The sequence below is a fragment of the Phacochoerus africanus genome, chromosome 15, assembly GCF_016906955.1.
Source record: "Phacochoerus africanus isolate WHEZ1 chromosome 15, ROS_Pafr_v1, whole genome shotgun sequence".
Taxonomy (NCBI): domain Eukaryota; kingdom Metazoa; phylum Chordata; class Mammalia; order Artiodactyla; family Suidae; genus Phacochoerus; species Phacochoerus africanus.
Window position 1 is genome coordinate 132692630 of NC_062558.1, and position 16438 is coordinate 132709067.

The 16438-nt window shown below is 50.2% G+C and overlaps 1 protein-coding gene across 1 annotated transcript in view; it reads left to right on the plus strand.

Moving 5' to 3' along the window:
- Positions 1–242: 242 nt before the first annotated feature.
- LOC125117012 (deleted in malignant brain tumors 1 protein-like) overlaps positions 243–16438 on the plus strand; it is an 86742-nt gene continuing 70546 nt past the window's right edge. The window contains exons 1-4 of the mRNA XM_047762688.1: positions 243–429; positions 2051–2365; positions 6772–6801; positions 7550–7864. Of these exons, the coding sequence (XP_047618644.1) occupies positions 243–429; positions 2051–2365; positions 6772–6801; positions 7550–7864 (847 nt within the window). The remainder of the gene's footprint in view (positions 430–2050; positions 2366–6771; positions 6802–7549; positions 7865–16438) is intronic.

The window sequence follows — 16438 nt, forward strand, 5'->3', positions numbered from 1 at the left end:
TTAAGGAAAAGTGATTTCAGGACATGGATTCTCAAGCCTGCCGCACGACAGAATCACTTGGACTGTTAAACATTCAGATTCCCAGGTCCCGCTCTGCTGAGTCTGTGAGTTTGGAGTGGAGCCCAGGAAGCTGCTTTCTGATGCCAGGCTGGCATTGCTGCTGGGAGGTTATTTTCTCCCTCCCTGTTCCGACCACCTCAGGTTTTAACATGGCTTATGCGTCTCAGTTTGCTCCAAGGGGGATGTCAGCGGACCCAGAGAAAGGCCGACAGAAAGACTCTCTAAAAGAAGCTCCATGTCCGGCATACCTGCCCCGCAGAGAGACGGTGAGTCAGCCAGATGATGCCCTGGGCCTGGAGGAACGGGGGGCAGAGGGCAGGTGGCACCTGCAGGGCGTGGAGAAGCTGGGAAAGCCCCTGTGGATAGCCGGTCTCTACCCAGCAGGGCAGGCCTCTCATCCCTGGAAATAAAGACACTTGATTTTTATTTCTGCTTAACAAGACAGGGGTGCCCCTAATTTCATGATTCTTATACATTATAGGATTGACGAACAAGATCTCTATTCTAACTACTCTTAAATATGGGGCTGTACAATAATCGCCCCAGGGGATGGGTCTTGCAAAACCTCAGACCCTAGTCCCAGAGTTAGGGTTGTGCTCCAGGGATCTGCCTCCCCAGAGACGTGAATGATGGGGGGAGGGTGATAGCCATACTTTGAGAAGGGCGGCTCTGGGGCCCCTGCAGCTCAGAGGAGGCACACGTGGAAACTGCCTTCGAGGGCTCTTGGTCAGCAGCGGCCATGGGAAACCGTATGTCTCTTAATAAATCGAGGGTAAAGAGGAGGTAATAGAAATTGCTGGAGTTCCCTTTGTGGTTCAGTGGTTAAGGACTAGGAACCATGAGGTTGCGGGTTCCATCCCTGGCCTCGCTCAGCGGGTTAAGAATCCCGCGTTGCTGTGAGCTGTGGTGTAGGTCACAGACGCAGCTCAGATCTGGCGTTGCTGTGGCTGTGGTATAGGCGGGAGGCTGCAGCTCTGATTAGACCCCTAGCCTGGGAACTTCCATATGCGGCGGGCGCAGCCCTAGAAAAGACAAAAAAAAGAAAAGAAAGAAATTGCTGCTCCTCAGTGCTCGTCTGTGCCTGGCCCTTTATGTGTATTGGGTTCATTCATCTCCTTAGAGGCAGGTGCCGTTATCAAGATCCCCACTTTGCAGAGGAGGAGACTGAGAGGTTAGGGGCTCATGCAGATCTCATGGCCAGTGAGTGCCCCAGGTGAGAAGCAAGCCGAGTCAGTTGGGCACCCAGAGGCCTCACCCAACCCACCCCTGGGAGTGCTGGGAAGCCAGGTAGGCGGTCGCTGCAAAATACTCGGAGAGGTGACAAGCGAGTGCGAGCGCGAGCTGACAGTGAGAAGACCAAGGGCCGCAGCCTCACGTGATGACGCACAGCCTGGGGCGGGGCGCGGGGTCACGCACAGCGCATGCGTCTATGGTACCCGTGCTTTTGTCCCAGGCTCTCTTGGATTAAGGTTGGCAGTGACGCTGTGCGGAGCTCTTAAACTGAACCATTGAGGTGTCCTGAGCCTGAGAGTTTCCATCCTCTTAGATGAGGAATTTCTTGCCAGAGTGGGTAGGAGGAGCCAGCAGGAAGTCCTTTTGAAAATGACAAAGCAAAGCGGAATGTCCCTTCGCAACGCCGGCCTAAACCGGTTTGGTGGACAACCCCACCCAAAGAGCAGGGCCCTACACGGATCTCACCCAGGACCCGCCAGGAGCAATCGAATGAGCAAGGCTTCCCGTTTTGCCCCGCGTGCCTGTGGGACCTCCAAGAAGCTGCTGTCTTTGTCCGTCCCTGTGTCCTCCCTGGTAAAGTGGGGACGGTAATACTCTATAAGGTGGCTGCCAGCCTTAAAAGGATGTCCGTGGCAAAGGGCTTAGCCCAGTGCCGGGACCTCAGATGGCACTTAACAAACAGTAGTTACTGTCTGATGCTAACGGTGGCGAGGAAGATACTGACTCCCTTTACCAACGCTTCGCCTTTCTCCCAAAGACTGGCTCGCCGTGCAGCTCGTGGAAGGTTTCGGAAGGTGCTCTGGCCGCATCGAGGTGTATTTTGAAGGCGCGTGGTGCACCGTGTGTGACGACCAGTGGGACGAGAGCGAAGCCCAGGTGGTGTGCCGGCAGTTGGGCTGCGGGGCGGCCGTCTCCGCCCCTGGAGAGGCCCGCTTTGGCCAGGGCTCCGGCCCCATCCTTCTGGACGATGTGCAGTGTTCGGGGGCGGAGGCCTCCCTGGCGCAGTGCTCCCACGCCGGCTGGTTCACGCACAACTGTGAGCACAGGGAAGACGCTGGTGTCATCTGCTCAGGTAAATGTTTCGCTCTTTTTCTGAGAGTTGATTTTTCATTTTTTTCTAGTCCTTTCCTCAGTTTCCCCCCGACTCACGCGGGCACCCTGAATCTAACACTAATCTTCTTAGGCTTACCTGAGGAGCCAAAGGTAATCCTTCTAGGAAGGAATTCTGGGTTCGAAGGGAAAAGACTTAGTCCGGTTGCAGGATGGGCTGCATGATGGAGAGATCCCAGCGCAAAATAAAAATGTCGGTCTCTTTTTGCAGAAGTTATTTCAAGAATTTCCAAACAGCAGGGCGTTAAAGCCAGCACAGGGCCTTTCTGAGTGAGGGGCCCTGTGAACTGCAGACGCAGCTGGTCTCTCTGTTTGATAGCCTTCTCTTACTCTGCCCCATCCCCACGTGGCTTTTTTGCACATTACTTAGCCTTTAGCACAGTGGGGAATAATAATAACAACTGTTGGATGGCTTTCCTCCTCCCCTCTCTGCACCGCTGTAAGAAAAGATACCTCTAAAGATCCGCTGACCTGTCATCCGGTAGCCTGAGAAGCAGCCTACCAGGGATGCTGATCCTGATCTTCCTGCTTTGGGAGGAAATCTCCCTCCTGGAGACCAAGCAGCTGAGTCTTTGATAAAGTGACTGCAGATGATGGACAGAGTCTGGGGTTGGGAGCAAGAGGAGACTTCGGCTCGGGTGGAATTAGAGGAGACTGCTCCCCCCTCCCCAGCTCATTCCCTACAAACCTCCGGGTCCAAGGAGCTGGATCTGAGCCATCATCAGGCACCCAAGAGCCAAGCACTCATGCATTCGACAGACATTCCTGCAGACGGCTTGGTGACCCAGAGGTGAACCCAGCGTCCCTGTCCCGTGGGATTGACTTCCACACTAGTCCGTGTGCCAGCTTCTGTCACAAAGCAGCAGGCTCACCTCTCCTGATGATGGTGGAGACCAGGCCCTGCCCCGCTAGGACCTTCCCCACTGCAGGCAGCTCTGTCCTGAGAACAGGTTAGGGGGATGGCGGAGAGTTCGGATCCATTAAACTGTCATTCTCAAAGTCTCTCACCAGCCTGCAGGGTAAAAGGCAGCCCCCATCCCTCTGACCTCCTGCACCCTCGGGACCCATCTAGTGGTCACACCATGGCAGACGCTTTCCAAAGCCTTTCCTGTGCGTCCTTAGGAAGAGCAGAAGTCATCTTGACCTTGTCTGGGTGCTCTAGGCCCCCTGGGCTGGCGGAAAGAGACTCTGCTAGTCTCTTAAGCAGTGTGTCTTTGGGCCAAGGACCTTGAGCAGGCTGAAAATAGTCCAGTTATCAAATCATGAAAGTCTCTTACTTCAGAAGAATTTGAAAGCATTTTTAAGTACAATTGTGAACAGTCATTCTCAACCAGGGGCGATTTTGTCTCCGAGGGGACATTCAGCAATGTCCGCAGACATTTTCAATTGCCACAACTAGGGGGCTGTGCCAGTATCTTATGAGTAGAAGCCAAGGATGCTACTGAACATCATATGGTGCCCAGGACAGCCCCACCACGAAGAACTTTCCAGGCCCCAAGGTCGATCCTGCTGAAGTTAAGAAACCCTGCTTTAGGATCGAGCATGTGCACTTGAATTTGTTCATTTTAATAGGGTCTTATTATTAATCATTGATGGTTGATAACTAATAATTGCTTTGCTAATGAAGGCAAAATTATCTACAGCTCTTTCTTCACATGTCAGCCTCAGTCCAGTTATTTTTCCAGTAATTTCCCCTGATTGTCCTGTCTACTGATTAAAGTTAGGTTAACTGCCGTTGGAGGGGAGGGAGTGGAGAAGAATAATCTAATTTCTTTCAAATATGATATTGTAAAAGATTTGCTGAATCTTTATTGCAATCTTAGCATGTCATATAGTCCAAGTCCAGGTATATCGAATCTCTTGAACAGTTTTGCCTGAGAGGCTGCCTCGGACCATCAATGCCATTGGGTCACACATATAGCACTGCCCAATTTTCTAGACACCTTCCATTATCCCACGCCATCCTTACCACCTCGGGTGGGCTTGTTTTCTGATCCCTGTTTTAGAAATAAGGCAACTGAGGTTCAGGGACAAGGTTAGGTCAAGGTCATGTACCTCGACCAAAGTCACAAAGTTATGACCAGTGTTCAGGCCTCTGCATCTCACATCCCAGGCTCAATCCCCTCAATCCCCTCCACCAAATATGCCTACATTCTGGAAAAACTGCCCTGAAGCTAAACAGAATTTCCAAATGTTCAGGGTTGTCTTTGAGGCTCTGCTAGTCACCTCACCCTTCTCGCCTCCTTCAGGTCCCCACCCCGCCCCCCACACTCACCTGCCCCAAAGCCTGGCAAGCTCCCCAGATGCAGCTGCCCTGAATTACTTAAACCAGGGCCTCCAGGCCCACCTTCCCAAGTCACTGAAACTCACACCACCCTCCTTCCATTTCCGGAAGCGCTCTTCCTTAGGGCGATGTCGTGAGAAGGTCAGTGCATGTTAGTTGGGGGAGTGAGTGGTTGTTAATGGGGTAACCAGTTCCCATGTTTCTCAAACAGATACCTCCAAGAGCCCAGCCCAGGCTTGCCTGCCCGAGCAGAGACTCTCTTTGAAATACTTTTTTTTTTTTTCTTTTTAGGGCTGCACCAGCAGCATATGTAGGTTCTCAGGCCAGGGGTCACATCGGAGCTGTAGCTGCCAGCCTACACCACAGCCACAGCAACATGGGATCTGAGCTGCCTCAGCGACCTACGCTACAGCTCACCTCAATGCCAGATCCTTAACCCACTGAGCAAGGCCAGGGATCGAACCCGCAACCTCATGGATGCTAGTCAGATTCATTTCCTCTGAGCCACAATGGGAACTCCCTCTTTGAGATCCTTGTATCTTAAAAAGTCACATGAAGTTTTGCTTCCAAGTAATAATAAAGCCGTATTTATCGTAGTTTGAATATAGTGTTTTGAACACTCCGTAGCCAGTAACACGGGTCCCTTGTGGAGATGCACCTGTTTAGCCTATAGATGTCTCCAGCCCAACCTCAGGTTGAGAAACAAAAACCAAGCCTAGTTGATTGTATTGAGTTATTCCTGAGTGTGAAGTTTGGGTTCAGATGTTCGTGTTTCGACAAATTTTGAAAATAGTCAAAGGTCTTTCCTTCCGAGGTTCCTTTATGGAGTAACTGTATAAAAGACCGATTCCAAGTGGGGCTGTTTTGCTGGGACTTAGCAGGGGGACAGCAGCTGACCCGCCCAGCAAGTGCAGGGCATTCCAGAGGTTTTATTATTTCTAATGGACTCAGGTTATATTCGCCTTTCTTTTCTTTCTCATAGATCATGAATTTGAAGTTTCGGGAGCTTACAGTAAGAATCTTTAGTCCAACTTTAGCTTGATTGCATTTTGGAATGATAATTTATTAAATTATATTTATATCCTATCTCCATCATTTTCTTTCTTTCTTTCTTTCTTTCTTCCTTTTTTTGGTCTTTTTTTTTTAGGGCCACACCCACGGCATATGGAGGTTTCCAGGCTAGGGGTCTAATCGGAGCTACAGCTGCCGGCCTACACCACAGCCATAGCAACGAAGGATCCAAGCCGCATCTGCGACCTACACAACAGCTCACAGCAATGCCAGGTCTCTAACCCACTGAGCAAGGCCAGGGATCAAACCCGAAACCTCATGGTTCCTAGTTGGATTAGTTTGCTGCTGCACCACGATGGGAACTCCCCCTCCATAGTTTTCTAAAATACATCTAGGCAGTAAGGACAGAACAGCTTGGGGAGCAAATGTTTTATGCGTGGTTAAAGGCCAGGAAGCTACTGCTTTTTTCTTTCCCTTATTGAGTTTTTTTTTGTTGTTTTTTTGTTTCCTTTTTTTTTTTTTTTTTTTGCTTTTTGGGGCTGCACCCGAGGCATGTAGAAGTTCCCAGTCTAGGGGTCGAATCGGATCTGCAGGTGCCAGCCTACACCACTGCCACAGCAACACCAGGTCTGAGCTGCATCTGTGACTTAAGCTGCAGTTCATGGCCACACCGGATCCTTCACCCACGAGAGAGGCCAGAGATCGAACCCAAATCCTCATGGATACTAGTCGGAGTCTTAACCTGCTGAGCCACAATGGGAACTTCCCCGAAGAAAACTCTTCTATAAGCGCTTGGCCATGTTGGCTTTTTGGCAGAAGGCATGTTTGCAAAAAATGATCTCGTTTCAGAGAACAGCATGTGAGCGGCTCCAAGCTGCCCAAGGGTACTATCAAGTTCTCACTTGCCACTAATCAGAAAGAACCCACTGAGCAGATTGCCCGAGCCATGCCTCTCGCTTAGTGTCCACCCCAGGGGACCGTCATCTACATGCAGTACCTGTCCCCCGAGCCAGGAACTTGGGAGGACCGTTTTGCCCAGCAGTAACACCTCCTTTCTTTCTCTCTGCCCTTAGACCCTGAGATCCTGACACCGTTTCCTGGTGGTGAGTCGAGCTTTCCTAACTCCTCATCTGATGTGGTTTGGTAAATAGTGACAGTTGTCAGCCTCCTGTAGAGTCAGCAGAGGAATCTGGCTCGTCTATAATGGCAGCCTTGAACTTCATGAACTTGTGGTCATTCGTAGTAAACCAGCTTCAGAAAAACCCATCTGAAGACGTTATCTGGCAGTGAGAGCCAGTAGCTGAGGGCCAAACAGCGATTTAGACCTTTCTGAAAGAGGGACCCAAATGACCGCCACCGTTGGCTCCTGCAAAGCTAAACGGCTGCCATTACAAATACTGCCCAGCAGTGACAGTTTCACCTGGGGAGTTCTGTGCATTCACCTCCCTCCTAAACGTCTGCCTTTTTCGAGGCACCGAGGAAGGCTCTGCTTCCACCCCGTCCCTCTTTGTCTACTTAACTCCATGCTCCAGGCCTCAGGTCCACCATCACTTCTTCAAGGAGATATCCTGGGACCCTCACCCAAACCATCATGCCCCTCCCCTGTTGGCTTCTTAGCACTTGGCAGAGTTGTAAGTTGACACTTCACGTTGGCCTAATGTGACCCCCTCCGCCTGTCCTCAAACTGGACTCTAAATTCTGTTCCAGGCAAGTCCTGTGAACCGGTCTCCGCAGAGCTCTCTGCCGGGACGCAGCCTGTGTTCAGTAAATACCCGACGAGTAGCTAGACAGACGGGCTCATGCAGAATGTGTTCCTCCCCCTAACACACAGTATTTTTGTTTTTCTGCAAGACTGGCCGCAGTTGCAGCTGGTGAACGGGTCAGGCAGATGTTCTGGGCGTGTGGAAGTCTTCTACCACGGCCAGTGGGGCAGGGTCTGTGATGACCACTGGGACGTGAAGGACGCCCAGGTGGTGTGCCGGCAGCTGAGCTGCGGGCGCGCCCTCGAGGCCCCCGGGGAGGCCCACTTTGGGGACGGGGAAGGCGAGTTTCTGCTGGATGATGTGGACTGCACGGGCGGAGAGCGTTTTCTGGGCCAGTGTCCTCACGCCGACTGGTCCCTCCATAACTGCGGTCCTGGAGAAGACGCCAGTGTCATCTGCTCAGGTAATGGTCCCCTCTGCCTCCGAGGCTGCCCATCACATCATCCAGATGGCATCGCCACGAATCGCACTAACAGCGCTCGCCCCTGTGTGCATGGAATCGCTGACCGTCTCTGACCAGTTGCATGAGCCCGAAGTCAAGAGGCATTTGTAACCTGAGAGCTGCAACTAGAGTGCTGGAATTTTCTAGCGACAGAATGTCGACATGGATTTTATGCAGAGAAAAATAATCAAGACATTGGTGTTTCCATTACAAGATCTAGATTTCACCGTGACAGGTGAAAAGACACCACCGGTCAGCAGCGGCGTTAGGTATTCCCTCGGCGTGTTCTTTTCTATGGGACACTGTGGGGAACTAAGAAGGTTGCTCCCACTAAGACGTTTGCGGTTTAATGAAGGTGAAGAAACCGGGAGTTTAGACATGAGAGTGGCGCTGAGTTTTGTCCTGTTCACTGTCAGTCCGGGCCACGTATTGCGCATCACAAATCTTTGCCCCGTCAGTAATGACCGTGAGTTTCTCAACCTCAGCACTATTGATGTTTGAGGCCACACAGTTCCTTGTGGTGGGGGCTGCCCTGCAAACTGTAGGCTGTTTATCAATATTCCTAAACAGTGTCACTGGTCACTTTGAAGTCTAGTCCTTTGTCCTTGTAATGGAAATACCAATGACTTGACTGTTTTTCTCTGTATAAAATCCTTGTCAACATCCTGTCGCTAAACACCAACCACCCCCCTCCTCTGCCACCACCTGCTGTAACAACCAAAAGTGCCTTCAGACATTGTCAGAGGTCCCTGGGGTCGGGGGAGGGGAAATTGTCACTGATTAAGAACTGCTGGTTTAGACATACAAATGAATTTCCACCAAATGCGCGGTTAATACTTATCATACAACCAATGCTGAAGACAGATGTGCGTGCCCCTTGGGAAATAAGTGATGTCATGAGTCTTAGAGCAGTGATCTGGATTATTGCTAAAAATTCCAGTTGTATTCATCTAGAAAGACTATATCTGCATGACAGTTAATAAGTTTTTAAAGTCCATTCAGACAGCTCAACTAGAGTGTGCATTGTGGGTGTTTTGGTTTGTTATCATTTTATTTTCATTTCTCTTTGTTCCCTTTTGATTTGCCTCTTGTTTTGTGAGTTGGGTTGTTGGGTTAGAGTTTGATAAAAGCAGTGTATTCTGTAGACCCACTGGGCTCCACTTGCTCCATGTGTGCCGAGGGCTGGCCTCCTCTCTGGAGACGTTATTCTAGGGTCCGCAGAGTGGAATCGCACAGCCACTCCTGGGTGGGATGAGTGTTAATAGACACGGTTCACTAATACACGTGTAGACGTTGGGTGGTTCACTAAAGTCATCTGCACTAAGGCAGGGAGAGTCGACATTTTTATTTCTGAGACTCATATTCTTTCATTTTAAAATTCATCTTCAGGGAGTTCCTGCCATGGCTCAGTGGTTAACGAATCTGACCAGGAACCATGAGGTTGCAGGTTCGATCCCTGGCCTTGCTCAGTGGGTTAAGGATCTGGCGTTGCCGTGAGCTGTGGTGTAGGTTGCAGACGTGGCTCGGATCCCGCATTGCTGAGGCTCTGGCATAAGCCGGTGGCTACAGCTGCGATTGGACCCCTAACCTGGAAACCTCCATATGCCGCGGGAACAGCCCTAGAAAAGGCAAAAAGACCAAAAAAAAAAAAAAATCTTGAATTGAAGCATCTCTAGTAACAAGGGCCCTTTTCTAAAATCTTTTCTTTACCCACTATTAACAGGGCTTGGGTATTTTAAGCCTGCGTGGGGGAAATCCATGCTTTTGTTTCATCCACCTAACATTTTCCATTCCATGAGCTACCTGGGCAGTTACTAGGTACATCGTAAAGGGGGTGGAATAAATAGTAGGAGGGAGCAGATTGTCATATTTTGACAATCACTTATTGCCATTTCCACATTCCTGAGCCATAAAGATGATCCCACTGTTAAGTTGAAAATGCCGTTGAGCCACTTTCTTCCCTGCACAAGAATTAGCTTTATTTTCGTTTCAATCATGAGGGTTTTAAGTTATTCTCTAGTCTTGGTATTTTCATTTTTCCAGCAGAGTTGCTATTAGAAGCTTTATTGCTATCACCCTATTAAGGGAAAATCTTGGTAAATTATCCGTACAGCTTATGCAAGTGTTCAGCCTGTATTCTTTGGCACTCTGTGGGCTCAGAATGAATGTTTTATATCCTGACAGCCGCTGAAGTCTCCGCCTCTCTCTCTGAAAAGAATGCTGAGGAGTCACTGCCCTTGCCCCAAGGTAGGAAGTATTGTCATGGTGAATTTGCAGTATTAGGCCTTAGTTGATGCACATTTTCCTTTTGGTTTAAAACTAAACATTTTGCAGTTGGAATTTCTGAGCCCGATTTGGAGGGAAGAACATATTACATATGTTGTACACGAGTCATCAGGTTACTGGTGTACCAGGAAATTAGTGAGTCCTGCAACTAGCAAACCCAGTGGGAACGTGTTTAAGACAGGTGTGCATCACCCCCGGTGCGCTTTGTGATGAGGGAAGGATGCGGGTTTAGCAGCCGCAGGTCTGAGTTCCATGCTGCCATTTGTTTAGTTTGGCCTCAGGCAAGCCACTTGCTCCCTTTTTCAAAAAGGGGATAAAAACACCTACTTCAGGGAGTTCCCCTCGTGGCTGACTAGTATCCATAAGGACACAGGTTTGACCCCAGGCCTCGCTCGGTGGGTTAAGGATCTGGCATTACCGTGAGCTGTGGTGTAGGTCGCAGACACAACTCAGATCTGGCGTTGCCTTGGCTGTGGTGTAGGCTGGCAGCTGCAGCTCTGATTTGACCCCTAGCCTGGGAACTTCCATCTGCTGCAGGTGTGGACATAAAAAGCAAAATAAAACAAAAAACACCACCTACTTCAGAGTGCTTTGTTTGGGTTAAATGGGATGTCTGTGGAATCACAAGAGCAGATTTTATTGTGTGTCAGCGGTACTCGAGGCACTAGTCTCAGACCTTTACCTGCAGAGTTATTAGTTATGTAATTCTCTCACCCAGTCCCAGGGCTGACCGGCCCGCTGTCAGTGGGTGAGCATTCTGTAACACCAGTATCACAGGTTAAAGCTCTTATCCCAAGAGTTTCTTCAGGAGTTCCCACTGTGGTGCAGTGGGTTAGGGATCTGGCATTGTCTCTGGGGCAGTGTGGGTTCAATCCCCGGCCCAGCACAGTGGGTTCAGGATCCACCATTGCCACAGCTGTGACGTAGGTCACCCGTGTGGCTGGGATTTTCAGTCGGGAAGTTCCATATGCCGGGGGTGTGACCGAATAAGGAAAAAAAGCTTCTTCAAATCAGTCAAATCAGCAAATACTTCTGTGAGCCTGTTATGTCCAAGGGACAGTGTTTTACCAGCAGTTCACTGTACCTCACAGTTCCTATTTTCGACCCATCGTATTATAGACTTATTAAAAATCAGTACATAGGGGAGGTAAAAATGATTCCATTTAATTGAATACGAAATCTTTCAATTTATTTGTACCCATTAGGTGATGGAAATTCAGCAACCACATTGTCAGGAAAGAGGATATGTTTGAGGAGTTCCCGTCATGGCGCAGTGGTTAACGAATCCAACTAAGAACCATGAGGTTGCAGGTTCGATCCCTGGCCTTGCTCAATGGGTTAACAATCCGACCGGTGCTGCCGTGAGCTGTGGTGTAGGTTGCAGACTCGGCTCGGTGGTGTAGGTTGCAGACTCGGCTCGGTGGTGTAGGTTGCAGACTCGGCTCGGATCCCGCGTTGCTGTGTTTCTGATTGGACCCCTAGCCTGGGAACCTCCATATGCCGGGGAAGCGGCCCAAGAAATAGCAAAAAGACAAAAAAAAAGAGAGAGAGAGAATATGTTTGAGCTGTCGTGTCTGGATCATTTCTGATTACTGGTCCATGTACAGGAGAGAAATGCAGGAGGGGATTGCTGTTGCATTATTTTGGGATAGCCTGCCTCTTACAGTGGTGTTTGTGTGGAGTGACTTCTGGAGTGTTGCCCCAATTAATTCACTAACTTCTAAAAAAAAAGCAAGCCAGCAATGCCATTGTTTTGAAAAAATATTGGAAACTATTTTGAACATAATGGTCTTATAATTGTTTTTAAGCTTCATCTTGGTGGTTGCTCTGAGAGTATTCAAAATCTCTCCGGCTTTTATTTATTTATTTTTTCTTTTTTAGGGCGGCACCTGCAGCATATGGAAGTTCCCAGACTAGGGGTCGAATCGGAGCTGCAGCTGCCAGCCGACACCACAGCCACAGCAACACCGGCCCCTTTGACCCGCTGAGGCCAGGGATCACACCCGCATCCTCGTGGATGCTAGCCGGATTCATTTCCGCTTCACCACCCTGGGAGCTCCTTCTCAGGTTTCTCAATGATGTTTCAGATTTTCTTTGGAGGAAGTGTCATTTGGCCACATGTAATATTTGCTTATTGTGTGGGTTTCCTATTGCTGTTCGAACAGATTGCCATAAACTGAGTGGCTTACCCGACACAGATTTATTATCCCCAGTTGCAGAAGTGAGGAAATAGGTCTCACTGAGCTAAAACCCAGGGGTCAGCCAGGCTGCGTTCCTTCGGGAGGCTCTAGACGAGAATCCACTTCCTGCCTTCAGCAGTTTCTGGGGGGCGCCTGTGTTCTCTGGCTCCTCCCTCTGTCTTCACAGCCAGCAGCGTGGTGTCTTCAAGTTCCTTTCTGACTCTCTTCTCCCTCCTTCTGTTTCCACCTTTTATGATTATGATTCTACCTGTGATTGGGGGACAGATGGGGGGACTTGGGGGTGTGGGTTGGCATATGCACACGGAGGTATATGGACCTGCTGTAGGGCACTGGGAATTCTGCCCATTATGCTGTGATAGTCTGTGTGGGAAAGAATCTGAAAGAGAATGGATGTGTGTACATGCATAACTGAACCACTTTCTGGTACAGCAGGAATGATCACAACCTCGCCAATCCACTGGACTTCCGTAAAACTTTGAAAAATATATTGAAATTAAAACAAACAAATAAACGAAACCACTTGTGATTGCATTGAGCCCATGGATAATCCAGGATCACGTCTCTGTCTTTAGGGAGCTGATGAGCAGCCTTTTCTCAGGCCACACCCATGACATATGGAGGCTCCCGGGCTAGGGGTCTAATCAGAGCTGTAGCCACCGACCTACGCCACAGCCACAGCAACCCAAGATCTGAGCCGCATCTGCAACCCACACCACAGCTCACGGCAACGCCGAATCCTTAAGCCACCGAGCAAGGCCAGGGATCGAACCCGCAACCTTGTGGTTCCTAGTCGGATTCGTTAACCACTGAGCCACAACAGGAACTCCCCATCAGTAGCCTTAATCCCCCTTTGCCACGTAATGTAGCGTCTTCACAGGTGCTGGGATTAGGGCGTGAACGTCTTTGAGGGGACAGTATTCTGCCTGTCGCACTTACTTATTAAATACAATTCTGTACATGCTACTGCTCAGTTGCTCATAAATGGACCCATCGCTCAGGGCATACAGTGAAATATGGTTACCCGAAGAGCACGCAGAGACCAGTAAGCTGTGACAGAAGAGGGCAGGCATGTACCCACATCAGTAGGAAGAGGTAGACAGTGGTTGTCCACCCACTGGACGTGTCATCTTCCGTGTTCCAGGGGATGGTGTGAGTTGTTTCTGTGTTGGGATACAGCGCGGAGGCAGAGCTCGGGATAGAGTGGAGCCAGGGAGATGCTTCAAGCTGGAGCAGCACCTGCAGTGAGAGGCAGGCTAAGGAGTAAAATAAGCCACACGAGTGACTGAAAGTCCCAGGGGTCCTGACGCTCCAGACACCAAGCCACGTCTCAGGGAGACTATGAAGACCCCAAACCCATAGTTCTTGTCAAAAAACCAGCACGTACCTGCATGCGGACATCGAGTCCAGGAAAGAAGATGGGGGTGATCGAGTCCAGCAGGACTGAGGATCAGTGACTAAGAGGTCCTCTAGCATTTTGGTCACTTATGTACCAGTCACTTCCGAGTCAAGGCAAAATTACATCTTGTGAAATCTCAGGGAGCCCCTGGCCGGCCACGCCTGGCCCCAGTCCCCATGAGCCGTGACCTACGGTCAACAGGTGTTTCTTTGTTACAGTTCTGCCTGCTGCCACCTCAGCTCCGCTGACACCTGTGACTGCAGCTCATTCACCACCATCAGGTAGGACTGCCCCCCCACCCCGCCACCTCCCTCCGCAATTACTCGATCTGTCGTCGCGCCTACACTGCGCCGTGACAATCGCCAGTGGTTCTTCTGCCCTCTCTGGACACCTCTAATGTTCCATCTGACAGTGGACAGGAAGGAGGGCGCAAGAGACTCCTGAGTGGGTCTGGATTTCATGCTGTCCAGCTTCACGTTCTGTTTGATTCGCTATTATTTTACTGTCAAAGAACGTCATACCCCAAGATTTCTCATTTCCCACGTTTTCGCAAATGCAAAGAGCAGGAGGAAGAGAGGCAGGATCGTGGCTGTGTCTTTGTGTGCTGCTGCGTGTGTGCTCGAGAAAGAGAGGAGGGGGTGTCCCGAAGACTCACCTCACATCCTTTGACTCTAAGAAATAAGAGCATCTGACCTCTCGTCTGGGAAGTGCCCAGCCTGGAAAGAGGTCCTTACTTTCCTGAGTCACGGGACTGGGGACACCTCGTCCTAGCCACTGTGAGCAGTAGTCCGCGTTGCAGGTCATCTTATCTTATCGGGCTGGCCAGTGCCACCTTCACTCCTCTATCATCTGTGACAGCTGACATTTCAGCCACACTGTATTTTTTCATATTCTGACAAAGCCAGTGCCAATCTGCAGTGAGGCCCGGGGCCTGTGTGGCTCGGCAGAGCCGAGACCTGCTGTGCGGCTCAGGTGCACCCTGGATCTTTCAAAGCCTTGGTGCTGTGGAAAGAATTTAAAACTGCTTCATGAACATTTTTTATATTGATGACATGCTGAAATGATAATATTTTGAACACACTGGATGAAATGAGATATCTTACTGAAATTAATTTCATCGGTGTCTTTTCACTTTTGAAAATGTGGCTACCGGGAAAGTTTAACCCGCCCCCGTGACTCCTGCTCTACTTCTGTGGGGCCGCATTGCCTTCCTGCACGGTGGTCCCTGAGCTGACTGCCCCGTGTGGGTTTTCTTCTCTAACCCCCTGGCCGGATGGGGAAACGTCTATAATCCCCGTTTTCTGAGCGAGGAAACTCCTACTCAGAGAGGTTAACTCTTGTCCCCAAGGTCAATGGCATGTCAGCACAGCCAGTGTGGCTGCAGAGCCCTAGGGCTTAGTCTCTAGACTATTTTTTCTGTCTAAACGGCAATAAAATCCTGTTAACTGCTGAAATCACTGACCAGGCACGTGGCCCACTCAGAAACTCTGAGGATCCGTCTGCAGCAAGGGAAGCTAAGGGTGAAAAGATGGGCTGATCTCTGAACGAGGCTGCACATATTTGCTCCCTCTGCACTCAGTCCTCCTAAACCCCACATGTCTGTTGTCTACAGGGCACCCCTTAAAGCACCAGCCTCGGGCCCCAGAACGCCTCGTCCCAGCCTCCCCTCCCCAGGCTGGGGCAAAAGTTCCCACTTCTACGCCCACAGCTCTTCACCAGCTCTCACTTTATTTATGTATTTATTTATTGTCTTCTCTATGGCTGCACTCATGGCATATGGAGGTTCCCAGGCTAGGGGGCTAATCGGAGCTGTAGACGCCGGCCTACGCCACAGCCACAGCAGTGCAGGATCCAAGCTGCGTCTGCGACCTACACCACAGCTCACGGCAACGCCGGATCCTTCACCCACTGAGCAAGGCCAGGGATCGAACCCACAACCTCATGGTTCCTAGTCGGATTCGCTAACCACTGAGCCACAACGGGAACTCCTATCAGCTCTCACTTTAGTTCTTACTCCTTCCTGGATGGTTTTGTGTGTGTGTGTGTGTGTTGGCTTGTTTCTCCCATGACATCGTTAGCTTCTCAGAGCAGAATCCTTATCTTCCTCGTCTCTGACATTGTCCCCAGCTACACACACACACCCACACACGGTCTCGAGAACAGTGTCTGCTGTCTGGTGAGCATTCAGTGTTCTTTAGATCAGAGAATAACTAAAGCTTGGATGAAATAATGAACACAACTCCGCTGACCCACCAGCAGATTTGCATCCACTTCCAAAGCATCCCAAAGGAGCGAGTGAAGGCATTAAATTCTTAGTTCTCGTGTCTAAGTGATGAAGGACGCCTCCGTAGCCTGAATGGCATGTCCCATGCATGGAATGGGGCACTGCACAGAGCCAGCTGCTGGCCTGTGCGGTTTGGGGCCCTTCTCTTCTGCATCCCAGCTGTGTGACCTTCAGCGGGTTTCTTTACCTCTCTGTGCTTCCGTTTCCTCATCTGAAAACTGGGGATGATAACTATGTATTTCAAGGGGCTGTCATGCCAGTTAAATCAGCGAGCTGGTGTAAAGCACTCAGCGGAGAGCCTGGCCCACAGTCATGCGCCACGAGGGTGGGTGGCCGTGCCTTGAGCCGCGTCCTGGAACAGCGCTGTT